General features: G+C 43.0%; 1 protein-coding gene across 1 annotated transcript; it reads right to left on the bottom strand.

The window, feature by feature from the left end:
• Positions 1–2,751: 2,751 nt before the first annotated feature.
• On the bottom strand, positions 2,752–14,608 carry LOC136058981 (mitochondrial calcium uniporter regulator 1-like). Its single transcript, XM_065752824.1, has 9 exons — positions 14,437–14,608; positions 14,243–14,356; positions 12,897–13,000; positions 10,783–10,884; positions 9,154–9,195; positions 8,194–8,265; positions 5,289–5,342; positions 4,077–4,191; positions 2,752–2,881 (listed from the first exon to the last, which is right to left on the bottom strand). Exons 1-9 carry the CDS (start codon positions 14,606–14,608, stop codon positions 2,826–2,828), a joined length of 831 nt encoding a protein of 276 aa, XP_065608896.1. The 3' UTR covers positions 2,752–2,825.
• Between the last annotated feature and the right edge of the window lie 5,898 nt (positions 14,609–20,506).

Genomic DNA, 20,506 nt, shown 5'->3' with positions numbered 1-20,506 from the left:
ACTTGGAGTCTGTGGCAAAGAGCCTCTGGGGAGACCCGAGGCCGACCCCTTGGATTTTGGAGCAGAGCGTACAGGGGTTCAGAGGAGTGCTACACTCCAACTGAGAAGGAGATTTTGGCCGCATACGAGGGGGTTCGGGCTGCCTCTGAAGTAATTGGTACTGAGACACAGCTCCTCCTGGCACCTCGACTGCCAGTGCTGAATTGGATGTTCAAAGGAAAGGTTCCCCCCACCCATCATGCTACCGATGCCACCTGGAGTAAGTGGATTGCACTGATTACACAGCGAGCTCGGATGGGGAACCTCAACCGTCCAGGAATCCTGGAGGTGATCATGGACTGGCCTGAAGGCAAGAAGTTTGGAACATCCCCATCAGAGGAGATACCACGTGCTAAAGAGGCCCCACCATATAACGAACTACTAGAGAATGAAAAGACGTATGCCCTCTTCACTGATGGATGGTGTCGTATTGTTGGGAAGCATCGCAGATGGAAGGCTGCTGTGTGGAGCCCCACACGACGAGTTGCAGAGGCCACCGAAGGAGAAGGAGAGTCAAGCCAGTTTGCGGAGGTAAAGGCCGTCCAGCTGGCCTTAGATGTGGCTGAACGGGAGAGGTGGCCCATGCTATATCTTTATACTGACTCTTGGATGGTGGCAAATGCTTTATGGGGGTGGTTGCAGCAGTGGGAACAGGACAACTGGCAACGGAAGGGTAAACCTATTTGGGCTGCTGAACTGTGGAAAGACATTGCTGCCCGAACAAAAAGGTTGGGTGTAAAGGTGCGCCATGTAGATGCTCATGTGCCCAAGAATCGAGCTACTGAAGAGCAGAAAAATAACCATCAGGTAGATCGAGCTGCCAGAATTGAGGTGTCTCAGATCGATTTGGACTGGCAGAACAAAGGAGAGCTATTTTTAGCTCGGTGGGCCCATGAGACCTCTGGCCATCAAGGAAGGGATGCGACCTATAAGTGGGCTAGAGACCGAGGGGTGGACTTAACTATGGATGCCGTTGCACAGGTTATCCATGACTGTGACACATGTGCCATAATTAAACAGGCCAAGAGGATGAAACCCCTCTGGCAGGAAGGGCGATGGGAAAAGTATAAATATGGGGAGGCGTGGCAGGTTGATTACATCACCTTGCCACGAACTCGCGATGGTAAGCGTTACGTGCTCACCATGGTGGAGGCGACCACTGGGTGGCTTGAGACATACGCAGTACCCCACGCTACCGCCCGAAACACCATCTTAGGGCTCGAGAGACAAGTCCTATGGAGACATGGCACTCCAGAGAGAATTGAGTCCGATAATGGGACTCATTTCAAAAATTCTCTTGTGGATATCTGAGCCAAAGAACACGGCATTGAATGGATCTACCATATCCCCTACCATGCACCAGCTGCTGGTAAGATCGAGCGCTACAACGGGTTGTTAAAAACCACGTTGAGAGCAATGGGTGGTGGGACATTCAAGCACTGGGAGAAGCATCTGGCAGAAGCCACCTGGCTGGTCAACACTAGGGGATCAGTCAACCGAGAGGGTCCTACACAGTCCGGCTCCCTACAGACCATAGAGGGAGATAAGGTCCCTGTGGTACATGTGAGGAGCATGTTGGGAAAAGCGGTGTGGGTCCTTCCAGCCTCTGGAAAGGGCAAACCCCTCCGTGGAACCGTTTTTGCGCAGGGACCTGGGTGCACCTGGTGGGTAATGGATAAAAATGGGGATGTCCAGTGTGTCCCACAAGGGAATTTGATGCTGGGGGAATGCAGTCTGTAATTACGTGTGTATGTATGTATATATATATATATATATGTTTCTATGTAACTCATGTTATTACTGTTTGGTTATGTATAGATGTGTGTTAAGCATGATGTGATGATGTGGAATAAGGGGTGGAATGTTGTGGTTTTGATGCCGGTATTCCACATCAGAGCATCACGCAGCAGTGAAGGAGTTAATGCTGGGGGAGCAGCAGAGGGGAGGGGCGGAGCTCCGCACCGGATGGAGGCGGCGCTCGGTCTGGGCGCGTTGCTCTGGGCTGCCGTGGAGGTTCAGCACGTGTGCTTCCCCTGCAGGTCCTCCTTAGCGTAAGCTCATAGCTTCTGGTTTGAAAATTTTTCCTCTCTCTTTCAATTGTTCAATTTTATTAGATTTAGTAAAGTTACCGTTCCTGCTCAAATCGTGCCGTTGTTTTCTTGTCGACCCATCCCTTCCCGCTGTTTCCCCCTCCCCCTCCCGGAGCGCGGCTCTGCTCGGGCGGCCGCGCAGCGCGGCCACTGACGCAGTTTCTTTTTCTCTCCCCTCTCGGTTTTCCCTTGGGTCACTGTCACGGACAACACCGTGACAAGAAGTAAGCACGATTCAGTTAACCCTAATCCTACTTAAACAAGAGCGCCTCCAAGCCACAAAACATTTAGTTTCAGTTTTATACTAACAATCACAATTCCAGTCCAATAGATGCAACCGACTCTGGTAAGCATGTCTGAACAGACAACAGAATGCAATTCCTAGTGCATGCAGCCCCACGCAATCGGAATGAATGTCAGTCTTTGCTCTTATGTGGCACTCTGCAAAGCAAGGCAAACTGTAGTTCAGAATGAGGAAAATAGCACAAATGCTTTATTCAGAGCTAAGTGAATTCCAAATAGGCATGACATATGTACAGTTTGTTTCTAGGCACATCTTTTGTTACATTCTCAAAACAGTCTTCTTCACAAAAAAATAAATAAAACATTCAAGACTTGGTTGAAGTTCAAGCAAAGACAGTTTTTTCTGTTTTTCAGAAAACAAGACAGTAGAAGTCCCTTAAAAGTGATGCTTTATTAAATCCATAAACGATAAAATCCCAGTGCTACTGTAAGGCATGTAAATACTGAACCTGAAAGAAAAGAGAAGTGGAGAAGAGAGATATTGAATCATTAGCTCTTGGAACGTATCTTCACAAACCTAAGCACAAACCTAGCTACAATGCTAAAGATAAAATCACCACTCCTTTCTCCTATAAGAAAGTAAGCTTTTTAATTTACAAAACACAATTTCAAGGCAGAGGGACACAAAAATGACAAAGGAGGAGGAAGGAAAATGAATGTGGGAATTAGACTGGAAAACTACCAAAAGGTTGGAAAAAAAAAACTTAGCTGCTTACCATTCGAAAAAAGATCAAAAAGTTACAGTTGTGAAATGAGGATTAATAGGATTACTAAAACACAGTCAAGTATTCAAGCAAATAAATGCAAACTACTTCATGAAAGCTTATGAATTTGTTTTGTATTGTATTTTTTTTTATTATTTCTAGTCATCAACTTTTAGTTTCTAGATTTAAACACAGAAGAATTTTTGCCACCATTTACAATGGAAGCCATTTAAGTAAACATATTCTGCTTATATTTTTTTACTTCCATGAGTAGTTTATGAGTATGGATGGTGGGGAAAAGCACTTCCTCTCGTTTAAATAAGTTGCCTTTTATTTTTCAGTAATGGTTCTCTGTAAAGCTTATCCCTATAGTGCAGTATTATAGACATGATTGTAACAGTGACAAAACCTACTGTGAAAGAATAATAAAGAAGTTTAAATAAGAAGAATAACTTCTGTAATCCTGTTCATTTAACAACGCTGCATACTTAGGAAAGATTAATATTTTGTCATTTTTCTACAAGAGCAATAAGCTATTTTTTTTCCTAACGCATGTGCCTGAAAACTAAGTAATTGAAGAATTTGATAATGAATGCTCTGAAAGACAGAAGCATTCCATTTTGTAGGTAGAGCTCCATCAGACAGATAAGTGCAGGCTGCTTTTATAATTTTAGTTGAGCACAGATGAAGCATTTTCTATCTTTTAGATTTCTCACACACGCTACTGCAGTACAAAGAATGAAAGAACATACAGGCGTAGTCCATGCAAAATACAGCTGTGAATTACAGAACACTTTCTCTGGTAATAATGCTGCTGATTTTGACCAAGACTACTTAAAAGTATTCATATTTTCTTTGAACCAGGCCTTTATGAATACAGTCAATGGACAGCTTGCAAAAACAGTGTCCAATTTAACAGGTTCACCACAAGATATCTTACCTGCTAAATACTTAATATTATAAAGTTTGTGCGATTCCAGCATTGTCTTCAGATCAGCAACTTCTCTGTCTATTCTTCTGTCTATTTGCGTCAGAGCTCGATCTTGTTGTGCATGCTAGAAAATAAAACAAACATAATTTGAACAGTTCCATGTTTATTTAGAAATGTAACCCATTCCTCTCAACTGTACTTCCAACTCCTCCTTAAATGTACGTTAATGAAGTAATTTGCATTCAAAGCAAATGAGTTTTTTCCTAGCTTGCCATATCTAAGGAATTGAACTCAGTACACTTTCATCGCACGTTCAGTAACATGTAATCTAGAACATGGCAGAACTGGGTGCCTTCTTATCTCAATCTAGCAGCATAATCACTCACTTTAATCTGTCACCTGGCCCACAGACATTCAAGTCACATCTCAATTATAATAGCTATTGAGAAGTCTAAGAGACTCTTGTGATAGAAACATACTGGAGAAGCATGAAAACGTATGGATCCTTAGAAATATCAGAATAGGTCTTTTGATGTAAAAACCATGTCTCCTTCTTGCAGTGAATTCTACTGCAGAAACGTCTACAGAATGACGAAGTCAGAATCTGATTATGACAGAAGACAGGACTTCATAGAAAAAAATGAGATGGAATTATTACTCAGAAAGGACTGAAAGATCAAGCTTGTAAAGTCAGAACAGCTGCTGCTCTGGTGCTGGTATTTTCAAATCATCACTACTGAAACGTTGTCATCAGTTAATGATTTATGACTAGAGGTCTTCCTGTGAATAATTCTCTACAGTAATGAAACAAAACGAAGAGGAATACTTTAGTAAAGGTTTCTGCTAAAATGAAGCCAAATCAATCAAGATAAGTGTTTCAGTTCCACTGAACACGGAAAACGTCACTGATTTAAAGAAACGAAAAGCAACCTTAAGTGTTCTGCCTACAGAAAATGCTACATACTTGAAATTTCAAAACAAACCAACAAACAAAAGCCCACTGAACAGGTTATGATGTACTAACATATATAAGCCTTCCTATTCTGTAGATGCTAGAGTTATCTGTACCACTATGGAAATACATAGAAAAATAACAAATCTCAATGACGTTTTGTACATTGAAGTGTGTCTAAGTGCATGAGCAGCTTCAAAAATAGTACCAGCTCTCTAAGACAAGTAAAAAAAGCTTTGTTATATAATAACAAGCTACCAAGTTCTTACCAATTCCACTATTTCTGTCCTCATTTCGAGTAGTTTTCTTTCATTAAGTGAATGCTGGAAGGGAAAAACAAAAAAAAAAGACAGATAAATATGATATCATCCTTAAGCCTTTTCCCAAATGCTTAAAAGCATGCTTCCTTTTCTGTTCTTTGCTTTCCAGTTTTCTACAAAACTGAATCTGAACGACCATGTTGTCCGACAACACTTGAAAGAGAGTATTGCAAGGTGACTGCTGTCACTTGGAAAGCTGAATTTCGACAGGTGTTCAACACAAGCTGGAACAACGAAATACATTAAAAAGCAGCTGGCAGAAAAGTTGGCAGACCTGCATTTTGACCTGTGATTCTGAAGAGGAAATAGGGCAGTTAACTAACTCACAGAGCATACGAATGCCAAGAAGACTGAACCATCTGCCTTCTTCAGTAAGGGGAGTGGTTTTTAAACTGTCATAGCAAACTCAGCTACCAAAGATGTTTCACCAGCATTACGGCAATTCTCTATTCAAAATTTTGAAATGGTCCGAACAACACCTGGGGAACACCACTGAAAATGCTATATTTGGTAAACATAAAACATTTGCATCTCATGTCAAGTCACTGGTTCAGAAACACTTGAAAGATAGGTACTATAAATCAGAAGTCCTGGTTTACTTAGAAACTCTGGTTATCTGGATTGAAGGAAAGGTAAACACATTCAAGAAGCATACCTTTAAGGCAGGTTTCTGATACATGAACAGGCATTATTTGACATCTGTAATGGTTCCTACCTGCTACTAAAGCAATTCAGTTACTCCTAGGACAGCTGCTAAGCCATCAGTGCAGAGTATTAAGTCATCAGGCTCCCATCTCAGAATCCTCAGTTACACAGCAATAACTTCATCTCCTGATGTTCCCATGTGAAAAGTGACTTCTTTTTCCTTCCAGTCTAGAGGTATATCTCACTTTGTCATCAAACTCAGACTAACCTACATAAACGCCTCAGCGCTGAAAAACTCTCTTTAAAGATCCAGAACACTATTTGAACTTCTAACAGATCTAAAGATCCAATTAAGAAATAGCATAAGGCTACAAACATAGAAAAAAGAGACAAATAATAATGTGTCTATAATTAATAAAACATATGTTACTAAATTCTGCAAATTGATGACAAGGACAAAAAAAAGAAATCAGTAGCATATATTGTCTCAAAGTGAAATTCCTCAACCTGTTAACATGGCAAAACATTTATAAAACAATGCAATTTTTAAAAGTCATGTATGAAGTTTAACATAACAGTGCCCCATCCCTGGAGGTGCTTGAGGCCAGGTTGACTGGGGTCCTGGGCAGCCTGATCTGGTAGGTGGCAACTCTGCCCACAGCACGATGGTCTTTAAAGTCCCTTCCAATGCAAGTCATTCTATGATTCTGCATGGACAGAACCACATATTAACAATCTGGTTATCACCACCAAAGGTAGATTTACATTTAAAATAAACAGTGTAACACATAGATTGAAATAGTTTCTGCTTAACTATGTATAGGTGCTGTTATCAAAATAGATGTTTTCTGAATAATTTATATTCTGCAAGCCACTCTGTTGATGTCCGCATTTGTTCAAGTTTGCCTTGTGGCTAGAAGCTAGGTCAGCCCCAAGGTTTTTAAACTGAGCTTCAAGAAACCAAAATGCATCCTTTTGTTATAAAACACCAAAACATGTCTGTAATAATACAAGTACATAAGAAGAAAGGCAAGGTTAACCCCACTCTGAAGTTAAACAGGGAGATCTCCCCTTAAGTCCTTTTTTTTTTTTTTTGCAGTTCAGAGAAAATGCAGTTCTGTCAGATGCATCTTGATATTTCTAAACAGCAAACTTGAGCGACACAGTGATGCAAGAGCACACGAATGTAAGTGAAAGTTTGTTCCATACTTCAGGATTTTCAATTCAATCTGTATCGTTGCAGATATAAATCAGGGCATAAGCAGATGTGCATTAGGTAATGAAGACTTCCACTTCACATTTGCTGGAGAGTGAACTTATTAAAAGATAAAGCATTTAGAGTTTGAAACATAAGAAATGGCTGACATGAGTGCTGGCAAATTAAGATAATCTCTTTCAGCATTAATCTCAAGCAGGCGACAACTTCAAGGGGGCATACACAGAAAGTGACTTACACCCCAACATTTCTTACTGTTGAGATTGCAAGTAAATATTACTTCTTCATTACCCACCGGTGATAAAAGGACTGAATTAAAATTTGCAGAAAAATGTCACTAAAAGATGTGTCCATTTCAATGATGAAATTCAGGTTCATAAAAGCTATTCAAAAAAGATCTAAAACCAAATTTCTACTCAGAGTGCTCCATCTAATGCAAAATTATGTATCTTCTAATTTTTCATTTCTGTTAATCTAATTAAAACGCTTGTCAATTAAATTCTACACATATTTCAAAGTCAAAAACAATCAGAATCAGTATCAGTTACAATGAAAATTAGTCACAACTACTTTCACAACACATACTGCCTGACAGACTAGCCACACTGAATTCTCCCGTTACAGGGAAAGGAAATATCTTCAGTAATGGCAAGATAATGAAATGCTTATACTTAACTCAGTGTGACGATATATTACTAGCACAGCTCTAGAAAATCTCCAGGCAGCTAGTTGGAATGTTTAAATGCAAAAAACTGAAATATTTAACCGTAGTACATTAATGTCAATACTGAAACAATATCAAAAGAGACAGACATACAAAGAAACTCCCCACCACTGTACCCCATATTACAGCATTTAAGGATGACTAATTTGGATTAATAGCATCTTAAAAAGGAATAATACTACAGATTAATATTGAACAGACGTTCTTATCCAAATTCAGAGATTATTCAATTTTTAGATGTTTCTAAGAAGAAAGTGAACAGAACTTACCAATTCTTTTACTCTGCTCTTCTCTAGGTTTAGATTTAGTTTGTTGTCAGCATGAACTCTGGTAATTTCATCCTTATGGGAATACAAAGGATAAAGCAGTGAACAAGAATTTCTATTTAATTGTAAGCAAAAACAAGTTAGACAAAAATATTGTGCCTCTTTCTAATTAGAGAGGAACTGGATTCTCGAGACACCCAATGTGCTTAGATTTCCTAAGTACAAGTGTTCTTGCCCTTCCACTTGTGGTCTGTAGGATGAATTCATTCTCATTGGAACAAATAAAAAACTGACTACTTTTATACCAGAACACTGAAAACAAGAGTTGATAAAGAACACAACTTTCTACAAATTCTGGGCACGTTTCATAAACCTACAACTCACTAATTTTAGAAATCTTTGCCTAGGTACACTTTGAAATTGGACTTCCATGAAGGAATCCTGATACTCAAGATAACCTAAGCTATACTATCATAAACCTAAGCTATACTATCATAAACCTAAGCTATACTATCATAAACCTAAGCTATACTATCATAAACCTAAGCTATACTATCATAAACCTAAGCTATACTATCATAAACCTAAGCTATACTATCATAAACCTAAGCTATACTATCATAAACCTAAGCTATACTATCATAAACCTAAGCTATACTATCATAAACCTAAGCTATACTATCATAAACCTAAGCTATACTATCATAAACCTAAGCTATACTATCATAAACCTAAGCTATACTATCATAAACCTAAGCTATACTATCATAAACCTAAGCTATACTATCATAAACCTAAGCTATACTATCATAAACCTAAGCTATACTATCATAAACCTAAGCTATACTATCATAAACCTAAGCTATACTATCATAAACCTAAGCTATACTATCATAAACCTAAGCTATACTATCATAAACTAAGCTATACTATCATAAACTAAGCTACCACGACTTATCTTACCATGACTTGCTTCTTTATCTGCTGGAGTTCAAGTTTTATTCTCTGGGAGAGCAGAAAAGAAATGTACATTTTAGTATTGTACACAGAAACCGACAGTCTATAAATATAGGCAATTTCAATGATTAGTAGCAATTACTATAATCCACACTGTGAAAGGAAGGTGTCTTAGTTTCAGCTGGAATGGATGTTTTTTTTTTCAGTGTCTGGTTCGATGCTATGTTCAGGTTCTAGGAGAAAAATAATGTTGACAACACACTGGTATTTGTAGTTGCCTGCTCAGCAGCATATACAGAGCCAAGACTACGTGCAGTGAAGGGCCCAAGGAGCTGGGAGGGAACAGAATTAAGACAGTTTACTTAAACTGGCCACAGGGCTATTCCATACCAAATGATATCAAGCAGAAGGAGTTTTGAAGGGAGTTGGAGTTCATCTCCCTCTCTCTCCCACTGCTCAGGATGCTAGCTGGGCAGCAGTTGGTATGGTGAGCAATTACTTGTGCATCACTTGTTATATCTATTATACAGACATACTATTTTCCTTTCCCCTATTTTAGCAGATAGTTTTATCTCAGCCTATGAGTTTTACTTTATTAGTTTTTAATTATCTCCCACATCCCACTGGGAAGGGGGAGGAATGAGCACATGATGGTGTGATGCTCAGCCACTTGCCAGGTTAAACCACAACAGAAGGCAGAATGAATGTGGTTTAAATCCATCTATATCCTCAGTATGTGTGTAGACAGACCCAAGTGTATGCACATACGTACTCACTCAGTAGTGCACATTTCCAAGCATCAGGACAGAAGCTAGTACTGTCCCACAGCACTACAGGTGGCCAAACGCACAGGATGGCATTAGCAAGGGTAAACACAGCCAAAGGTAAGTGATTATTCTCCCATGTTTAGCACTTGTGAGCTTGCACCAAAAAAGCTGTGTCCAGCTTTAGGCTCTCTGGTATAAGACAAATGTTGACATGCTGGAACAAGCTCAGGAGAGAGCCACCAAGATGATGGGAGACTGCAGCAAGTAGCATAGGAGTGGAGAGCAAAAAGAGTAAGCAAGACAGTAAGCAATAGGTTTGTTTAGCCTTAAAAAGAAATTGCTAAGCATCAAAATGCAGCCAGCAATTCCCTGAATGGTCTCTAGGTAAGTTCTACACTTCTAAGGTAACTTAATCTATCACTATTTCTTTCAGAAGAAATATGAAATAGGAATAGTTGTAGCATCTTCTATTAATGTATGAAAATTATTCTAACAAAAAAGAGCAACAGCTGCATCAACAATTTAGGATATACAGCTCAGTAGCTTCTTCCTCCCTCATTGCTTTCTTCTCTATTTCACACATAACCAGGAAGATTTAAGTCTTTTGTCAAACTCCACGAGACTCCCAACAGCCCATTTTTCCAGCTTCCATCAGGATGGAGAGGCATCAATAGTCTGTTGGTCAGCAACTCCTCCCAACTTTGGATCACTCACAAACTTGCTGAGGGTGCATCCTGCCCCTTCACGAGGTTATTAATAATTCGGTGTTAAACCATATCAGCACCCAAGTTTGTACCCTGGGTACAAACCACTTTTTTACATCCTTAATGAAAAACAAGTGGTACAAGTCGAAGATACTGATTTTTACCTCATTTTCTGAACGAAGAGCTGAAAGCTCACTTCTTTCCAATATAATCATATCCTTTTTCACTCCATCAATATGGGACATAACTTGTTGAAGAGCAATCTCCTTTAAAAGACAGAAGACAAGCCTCAGGACATGTAGCCATAATGTTTTTCTCATCTGCGCGTACAAATACAACAGGCTATTCAGGTACTCTGAAATTTTTAATCTGGTAATTTGAGACTGATTATTTCAGTTTCAAAGAAAGCAAGACAGACCAAGTGAAAGTGACGAAACAAGCAAGTTGTGGTAAATCATTTGTAATCAGAAATTCTAACAGATCAGAACAGTTCAACTAATAGCCTAGGATAAACTCTCTTCTAAGTCTTCAAATTCTTAACCTAGCAAAGGCTTTAGGGAGAAGGGAGAAAAGGTGCCACTGTGCTAAAAGAGGAAAGCCAGCTTCCACACCAAGACTCCCCAGTGCCACCCTACTCTTGTAACTTCCTCCTTTTCCACCTTCCCATGGAAGAGAGCTCACTCCACTTTCCTATTCAGCTGAGCAGAATCATGCACTATACTTACACTTTTAAACACTCTTCTCACTGACAGAAGTGAGCTGACAGATGGCAAACAAGCATCCTTCTTCATTTTGGAGGATGGAAAGGTCTGTAGATTCTGCTCTAGATGTTACACTATCCACATGCGAACAGGGATTCCCCTCTCATTGCTGAACTTTACCACTAATAAGCAGGTCCTTGCTTTTGATTCTGGACTAATACCATTAAAAATCTGACACTATAACTTCGTTTTTGACAAGTAAGGACAGTCTAATTTACAGCACTGTTTAGAAAAGGCTACCTGACTACAGCACTTTAAAAAGAATTAAAAAAATGCAGTGGGTCAGTGTATTGGACGTATCACAAAAGATCTGCAGGAAGACTACTGCCATGGATATCTCCTTTCTTATTCCCTGATGTGTCCAGCTTACTTTCATTCTCTCTCCTCTTCACCAAACAGTTTTCTCACATGAAGATAGCAACTCAGTTACCATAAAATTAGTTAAATCCTTTGTTTGTAAAGTGACAGCCTCACAGAGCTAAGAACTTCAGTTACTTCTTCCCACTAGCATTGCCTATTTGACTCACTTATGTGTGGGAATTCCAGCATACTAGATACTGCTAATCACATTCAAAAGATGCTTAAGTTCCACGATACAGCTAAATGTGTCTTACGCTGAATTTGGTTTTATTTCTGGAGGCTGAAGTGCCTAAAAGCATAACATAGCAATATTCAACACTTTCACGTCCACATGCTTACACAGATCTACCTGCGTACACTTTGTCTAAGGATTCCCTCCCAAAAATAAAACAGCCAATCCCCCCACAAATTCACTTCAAGTCAATGCAATTTTCTGGTAGCCAAGATGGATCTCTAGATATTCAGAATTACCAGTCTATTTCCAAGCAAGTTTTCTTCAGTTCCTCTCACCAGTTTATATATATATATGCTGCATGGGTTTAGAGTATACCATGAATAACATGCAGCAAAGGAAACAGAAAACTTACAAAATCAGCATCCAAAACATACTCTTCCTGAGCGTTATCAGTACATACAACTACACTAACCACACACTAAAATCATTGCAAAGAAGTTTAGCTCAATTCTAGTACAATATAAATGTCACTATGACAGAAAGATATATTTAGAAACAGGCCACATAACAGAATGGTAAATTACAGGAGGAAATCTTTTTCTTCGCTGCTGTATAACTAGAGAAAATAATGTAGGAGCTGTAAATAGTTAAATCTATGTTTAGAGTATCTCCTATGACGGAGTAAAAGCCTTTTCAGGTTAAAATAAAGCTAGGAGGAAACAAAGAAACAAACAAAGAAACAAAAAACTCATGAACATTGTACCAGATGGTAGTTCCTAAGTGTCAAGGTCCATCACAACACTTTGATAGCTGCTTGATAGATTCAAGACAAAACTCAACAGCCGGTGGATATTCAGGGATAGCTGTTCACTTTCAAGTTTTTAAACACGGTCTACCAGTAAATAATACAGCAATGTGCATTTCATTAGCAGACATACCGGATTTCAACTGACTTTAACCCTTCCACCCTCTTTGAGCTAACCTGCTGTACTTTGGTCACCATGTCCTTGTAAATCGTATCCAGGTTGGTGCTCACGATTTTCACTAATGCAGATACAATCACTTCCGACTGTTGAGTAGTGAATCCTAAGTAAAACAAAATAGAACAACATTCAGCTGGACAGCTGATGAAGATTATCGACTTCTAATATACATTACAAAGTTTTTTAAAAAAGCAGTCAGTTATGAAAGGTAATAAAGTACATTCCTCTCCATCTAGCACTAGCAGAGCACAACCGGGCAATACAACCAAGTTCCTCCACTCCAAAATAACACCTGTGACATAGCTGTTTCTGCAGTACAGCACTATTACAATATCAGCAAGATTAATGTTGGAAGTATTACAGAATGCCATCTCTTGTGTAATTATAAGAAACCTGGCATTCAAAAGCAGATACCTACTTTCAGTATACTCTTAAGTGGTACCATGGAAAATATGCAAATCTCAGCAATTCCCAACAAAGAGCTCTGATTTTAGGCCTGCCAAGTTCTGAGTCCATCTTAAAATACACTTTGAACTCTGTGCATGGTGAACTAGCACAAAACATAGTTTCAAACATGTGGCAGGTTAATGTTAGAAAGCAAATCTGGGGTCTGAGAGTGAGTAACTTTCAACAGCAGAGCTGCTTTAATCATTTGCCGTCACCAAAAGCGCGTACCCTTACTCCTGCTGCTATGTATGTGTCCCAGTGCTCACACAGCTGCACTATGAGCTCATTCATGTCTCAGAATAATGTCAATCAAAAAGAACTGTAGTTTGAATTACAGAATGGCCTGGGTTGCAAAGAACTTCAAGGATCATCTAGTTTCAACCGCCATGCCGTCGACAGGGTTGCCAACCACCAGACCAGGCTGCCCAGAGCCACATCCAGCCTTGCCTTGAATGCCTTCATGGATGGGGTACCCACAACCTCTCAACCACTCCCCCAGGTCCTATCACTATCAACACACGTAAAGTTCCCTGAGAGTTAGGCTGGCACACACGAAGGATGAAACTATACAGGAGGAGCCAGTGATTGGGATCCCTCCTTTCCAGCGCGGTGAGCTATCACAATGCAATTCAGCCATGCGGTCCTTCTTCCTCATGCTACTGAGGTAGTAAAGGTACTTCATCATGAACCCAAAATGATCTCTTCCCTTACGTTTTAGGGTAAGAGAAGGTATATTTTATACAGCATACACACTCCACCCCAAGAGCTGCATTTTTTTTGCAGCAGCCCACGTTCAACCGCATTCCAACAGTTGCACACTGCTGCGGATTAATTAACCGAGCTCTGCAAGCTAAGAAACCCCTCACGACCCCCCCAAGGAACGTACGTAGCAAATTACCATTTTCTTCCAGGAGACACACCAGAGCGTGAGTGTCAAAAAAAAACTTCCTACTTCCCAGCAAGGAAACACTGCCCTTGCTCTCTAAAAACGAAGACGCAGAGTCGCTGACACCTGAGAAAGACAAGCAGAACACTGACGTACTGCTCGAGCCACACAGGAGCTCCCCGCTCCCCACGCCCGCCCGCTCTCACCGCTCTCCCCGCAGCGCCGGGCCCGGCCCACGCGCCGGGCCCACACCGAGCCAACGCTGACGGCGGCCCCCTCGCGCGGACAGGCGCTGAGGCCGCGCCGCGTGGGGGAGGCGGAAGCGGGCGGGAGGGCGCCGCGGGACCGCAGCACGAGCAGCGCCCGCCTCACGGCCATGCCGCCCGCACCCGGCGGCACGGCGGGCGAAGAACACAAACCGCCGGCGCTACCGGAAGTCTATGGCTGAGCACGCACCGCCCTTCCGCCGCGGACGTCAGTCCGCTTCCGCTTCCGCTTCCGGAACGGTGTTCCGCAGTGGGGCTGCGCGGATGCTGGCGGTGTTTGGAGTTGTGGCTGCTCTGCTGCTGTGAGGTGGAGCGCTGAGACCTTTCCGAATGCTTTACTAGAGCGGGTCGATGTTTTTCAGAACCGTTCAGAAACCCACGCAGTGTATTTTCCTTGATACTTCTACTTCAGTGATAGTCAACCGGGATATCCAGGCTAAGCACGCTGACACATCCATCTTCTCTAGCATGAAGAAACACTGCCTCTGCCTATGGAGACTGGAAGTGTGTTCGTTATTTTTCTCCATGTGAGGAGTCAGCTTGGCTGACTCTGACTCTTGGCTGACAAGTTTGCCCCATTTTTTACTGTAATCTTAGCTGTTTGGACCTCCTAGCCACTTTGACTTCCAATACAACCACCACTGACTGGCTTCTCCAAGCTCTGCAGGCTGCTTTGGACATCTTTCAGGGCTGCTCTGCTCAAAGGGTGCCTGGGCCAGTTTCTGTGGCACCAGGAGGCATGACCAACATCATCGTGAAATGAGCTTTGTGCTGCTCCGTGGTGCAGGCTGCTTCGTGCCTGGCTGTAATGTCTACGTGGCTTCACAGAAGGATTAGCTCCTGTTCAGGAAGGCAGGAAGGACAACCGTTGCCTGGGTTGCATCAGGCCCAGGACTACCAGCCAGCTGGAAAGTTGCCCCGCTCTACTTTCTGCTGTACATCATCATATCAACCACTGTGCAGTTTGGAGGACCACAGTATAAGAGTAGCAACTCCAATTACAGCTGGAAAGCTTTTGAAAACAATTAGTTACTTTCCCCTCTTTTTAAATACAATTCGGTTTTACTCAACAGCACAGTCTTCGTGACAGGATTCCTAGCAGGAATCATGAGAGAACAAAAACCAAAGTCGATTTTCACATGGATGTGGTTGGCTTATGGAAGGAATTTTACAACGTGCTTACCTGTAACAGAAAGGGGCTGGCTCCCATTCCCTTGTATTAATTTTCCACTGTGGAGGATTTTCACTTTCCCCATAAGCATCTGGAACTAGCCATTGTCACAGGAAGACTAATAAACTGAAAGGTGGACAGGTGCAGTCCAAAATAGAAACAAATAGTCCCGTTACTTTCTCCAAATATTTTAGCACAGTGACTGTGCAGAGTTGAGGGGCATTAGCAGCTGTCAGGGGTGATGAATGCCCCAAACAGCTCTTAATTCTAAATGGGACAAGCAAAAAATCCCAACCTGAAAAAGAGAGAGAATCACTGACATAAAAATGCTTTGCCATTTTGAATCTGTAGGGTCGTGAGGCAGAGCTGCGTGTCCCTGGGGCTCGTGGTAGCTTCGTGAAGGCTTTGTGGGAGGGAGGGACTTGGGCTCGATCGGGTGTCACGGGACCGCGGGCGGAGCAGGCGGGTATGGGTATAAAAGGCGTTGTTGCGCAGCAATAAATTGGCATTCGATGCTTGACACCGTGTGTCTGGTCCGCTTGTCCCTGGGCTAGGGATGTCCAGAACGGAGGGCTATTGAGCCTTCTGTTGCACCATCTCTGGCCAACCGGTAGCAACAGAATCAATTGGAAAAAAAAAAAAAAAGGCTGCAGTGGTATTCAAATTAATATGCAAATGATAAGGTGCATTTGGAGTAATTTCTGGGTGGTCGGGCAGTGGGACAGGCTGCTCAGAGCAGCAGTCACGGCCCCAAGCTGACGGAGTTCCAGAAGCGTTTGGATAACTGTCTCTGAAAGGTGGACCTGCTGGAGTGCATCTAGAGGCGGCCCAGAAGGTGGGCTTTTCCCTTTTCAGGTGTGTGCACAAGTGAAGTCCTTGATCGTTATTTTGCTTTTTTTTTTTTTTTAGTGAAGATATCGGTGATGACAGTGTGATTTCTCATGTTACATTTGTTTAGATATGTGGACAGGTATATTATTTATTACAAAGAATCAGTAACTCTTCCCGACGGGAGTGATGTTAAATCGGTCTTACCCATAGATGGCAGTAACTGCTAATAGTGCTGACGGCCAGGGCACCGCAATCCAAGCTTTTAGGACCGGGCCAGTGCTAGAAACAGTTGACCTGAACTCACACGTTGCTAAATTGCCATTCTGGGGTTCTCAGGTCGGCGTCATGCTCTCAGCACCTTGCGGAAGCTCTGTGGTGTCACTTCATGGAAGTTCTGCCAATTGTCAGAAATAGCCCCACCATGATTTCTCATCTCTTGAATGAAACTGGTATAATATTTGTTCAAATACTATAGTTGGTAGCAGTAAGAAATGGCAATTACGTTAGAATATTGAATCTTGCTGTGTTCTCATCAGGTGTGCTTTTACTTGTAGGATGAGCCGATAAATGCAATGTGTGTTGAAAGCTACTGGAACCTAGTGCCTTATGTCAGAGATTAGTCAGGACCAGTATCCCTTCCTCCTAACCTACAGACGACTTCATGTACCACATATTGGTGCACTCATGTCATGGTTTCGTGGCTCTTCAACTCCCAACACACCACTGTAGGGTAAATAACTCCTAATGACGATACTCCACCAGGGAATAGTATAGAAGATGGTATATTTTAAGTAGTTCTATATAAACAGTTATACAGGTAATACAAAAGAGAAGATGGCTCACCTTTAAGATGACAAGGCTCGCAGAGGACTCCACATGGGAGGGATCTCCAAGAAGAGATCCTTCCCTGGTGGTGGTCAGCCCTTAAATGGGGTTTGAGAGAGGAGGAACTAGGCTCCACCCCTTCCACCCACACAGGTATATCACCTTCACCTGTGCCCCCATGGCTGACTTGGTGCTCACCTCAGGTGACCAATCAGTGGTTCAGGCCGTGATTCAGCAGTTCCCATACACTCCACCCCTTCACGACATGAACCACTGATCAAGTAACCATAAGGTGAGTTCCCCTTGATACAGAGACCCAATACATCGCGACGCTTACATAATTGCCCGTCGCAACGCATGCTGATGTAATCTGATATGAGTGATGATCGGCGCATCCGTCGAACTCTTCTTTGGGCCAGTGCTCGGTGGTATCTACTGGAAGCATGTAATCATACAGTGCAGGTCCATCTTACGTGTCATCAGTCCCGGTTAGACCATCACCAGATGCTTCACATGGTCTTATAACAACTCTGGAACACTGCAGTATTGTTTTGATTCCTTCTGGTGATTCATAGACTTATGGGGAGTAATACAAGTGTTTTAGAGGTACCAAGAGGGGAAGATCCGCTTTCCAGGGCAAGATACAGGCCGTATTCCTGTCTTGGGTTAACACTTCAGCTTGTACAGGGGCACGCCCTGGTCGCCTGTACCAAACCCTTTGACCCGATGTCTGTGGCTGTACGACTATATCAGGCACCAAAGGGGGTGTCCTGATCTGCCACAGAGACATGATAGGGGTCCCCTTAGCAATGAAGACTGGAGTGTTAACCATTATTTCAGTAGGCCATGTACCTATAACCGGAGGAGCTACCGAACCCCCCACCTCCAATAATCTCCCCCAAGGTGCAAGTAGGCCGCACCATCGTGGTCCTACCTGCACCTTCCAGGGCCATTTTATTCTATTGGTACCTGGTTCTAGGTCCTCAGGGGCAGGGAGCAGAAGGTTGTTCTCATTGCCAATCTGAGGTTTCACTTCATTATCGGTGCCCGTAATTTGGATCCTAAGTGGGGAGGCCCATATTGTTTGTAACATTTTCAAGGCACTGGGTCTGCCATCTCTAGGTCTTTCATTCAGGTCCCGCAGGGTCTCATGGAGTCTCTTTGTCCACCCCTGCAGGGACTGAGAGTCTGTCTTCAGGGCAGCCTTGAGAATACCATTGTAACGTTCGATAAGGCCTGCCCCCGTTGGATTATATGGCAGGTGGAATCGCCACTCAATATTATTTTCTTCTGCCCAGCGTTGTATCACTGCACCCGTGAAATGACTTCCTTGGTCACTCTCGATGACTTGCGGTGTCCCGTAGGCAGCCATCAACCTTGTGAGTGCCTTTATAGTGTATGCCTGGTTGGCTTTTGGTACTGGATAGGCCTGCATTAGCCCACTCGCGGTGTCGACACAGGTTAGGGCATATCTCGCCCCCTCAGACCGAGGGAGAGGCCCAATATAATCAACCTGCCACCTCTGTAGAGGATTGTGTCCTCTAGCAAGATGAGCTGTAGTTTCAGGCAACGACCTCGGTCTTATCTTAGAGCAGGCGTCACAGTCTCGGCATGCTTGAGCGATGTCCGATAGTTGTACGGGCAGTCCCCACGCTTTAGCGGCTGCCCACATGGTCTTCTGCCCAGCATGCCGCAGCTTTTGATGTAGCCAGTAAGCGATATTCTCAGATGGCGAGTTCTCAACCCATCTAACTCGGGCCAGTGTGTCGGCTTCATCATTTCCTGGTGACTGTAGGGGTTGATGACCAGAAACATGGTAGACACACACAGTTCTGTGTTTGACTGTATTCCATATGTCTAACCACATATCTTTGCCCCAGATCGGTCGGGAGTGGATAGTCCAATCCTGGGTGGCCCACTGTGCGATCCAAAGAGTGAGCTCCCGATACACAGCCCAACTATCTGTGCAAATATTCAGGATACCATCACCAGGTTCTTTGGTTATAACCATCCACACCGCCCGCAGCTCCGCCCACTGGCTGCTTTGACCATCCCCCTCTTCGAACCAGATTGTGTCTGTGGCAGGATGGTACGCTACTGCTCTCCACTTACTTGGGTTGCCCTTGCTGGACCCATCCGTGTACCAGGCATCTTCAGGAATAGGATATTTTCCTTCCTGGACGGGACTCTTCTGTGGTGGAGCAACCGAAGTTTGTTTTGGTGCATCACTATGATACGTTACTGGGCCAAGAATCTTCTGAAGCTCTTCTTTCAACGGTGAGGAAGATAGACTACTCCTCTGACTGAGATAGGCAACCCATCGTGCCACCGTCTGCGCCTGGGCCACCCCCGTCTTAGGAAGGTGGGTCAGATCTCTTACCCACCCCTGGATTGGCAATGTAGTCTTGACTATAACTTCGGCCGTTTGGGTTATTGGCTCTACCGCTTGTAATGCAGAATAGGCAGCCAATAACTGTTTTTCAATCATACTATATCTTTCCTCTGCTCCATGCCACACCTGAGACCAAAATCCAATGGGGGTCCGAACAGAACTCTGACGTTGCCACAGGCCCCAGCCAAAGCCATCTTGAGTTACGTGAACATCTAGCTCAGCTGGAAGGGTAGGATCAAATATACCCAGTGCCTGGGCTTGTTTAACTGCCTGTTTCGCCTGTTGAAAAGCATCCTGTTCTGTTCTCCCCCAGTCCCATAATTGGCCCTTTTTGGTAAGTCTATATAAAGGTCTCAGCAGCTGCGCCAAATGAGGTATAAAGGAACGCCAATATCCCAATATACCCAGGAATTCCTGCAGCTGCTTTGGTGTTGTAGGGACTGGAAATGCCTGAACCTTATCTATGACGGCATCAGGTAATACTTTGGTCTTTCCTGACCAGACTACCCCTAGAAATTTTACGGACAGTCCTGGACCTTGCACTTTTTGAGGATTGATAGCCCATCCTCTTTCACTTAGGTAGGCAGTTAATGAATCTGCTGCCTCCCCTACTGCTTCCAGTGAGTCGGATGTTAACAGGAGGTCATCAATATAGTGGTATAGGTTCACACTGTTTGGTTTCCTCCAATCAGCCAGGTCACGTGCCACCAAATTATGACAGTATGTTGGTGAGTGCACGTACCCCTGTGGCAAGACCTGAAAGGTCCACTGCCTGCCTCCCCACGTAAATG

This window comes from Cyrtonyx montezumae, unplaced genomic scaffold (assembly GCF_038088225.1).
Source record: "Cyrtonyx montezumae isolate F1298 unplaced genomic scaffold, pur_monq_1.0 scaffold_8, whole genome shotgun sequence".
In the NCBI taxonomy this organism is placed as follows: Eukaryota; Metazoa; Chordata; class Aves; order Galliformes; family Odontophoridae; genus Cyrtonyx; species Cyrtonyx montezumae.
The sequence above is the reverse complement of the archived record's forward strand: the minus strand, read 5'-3'. Positions and strand labels throughout refer to the sequence as shown.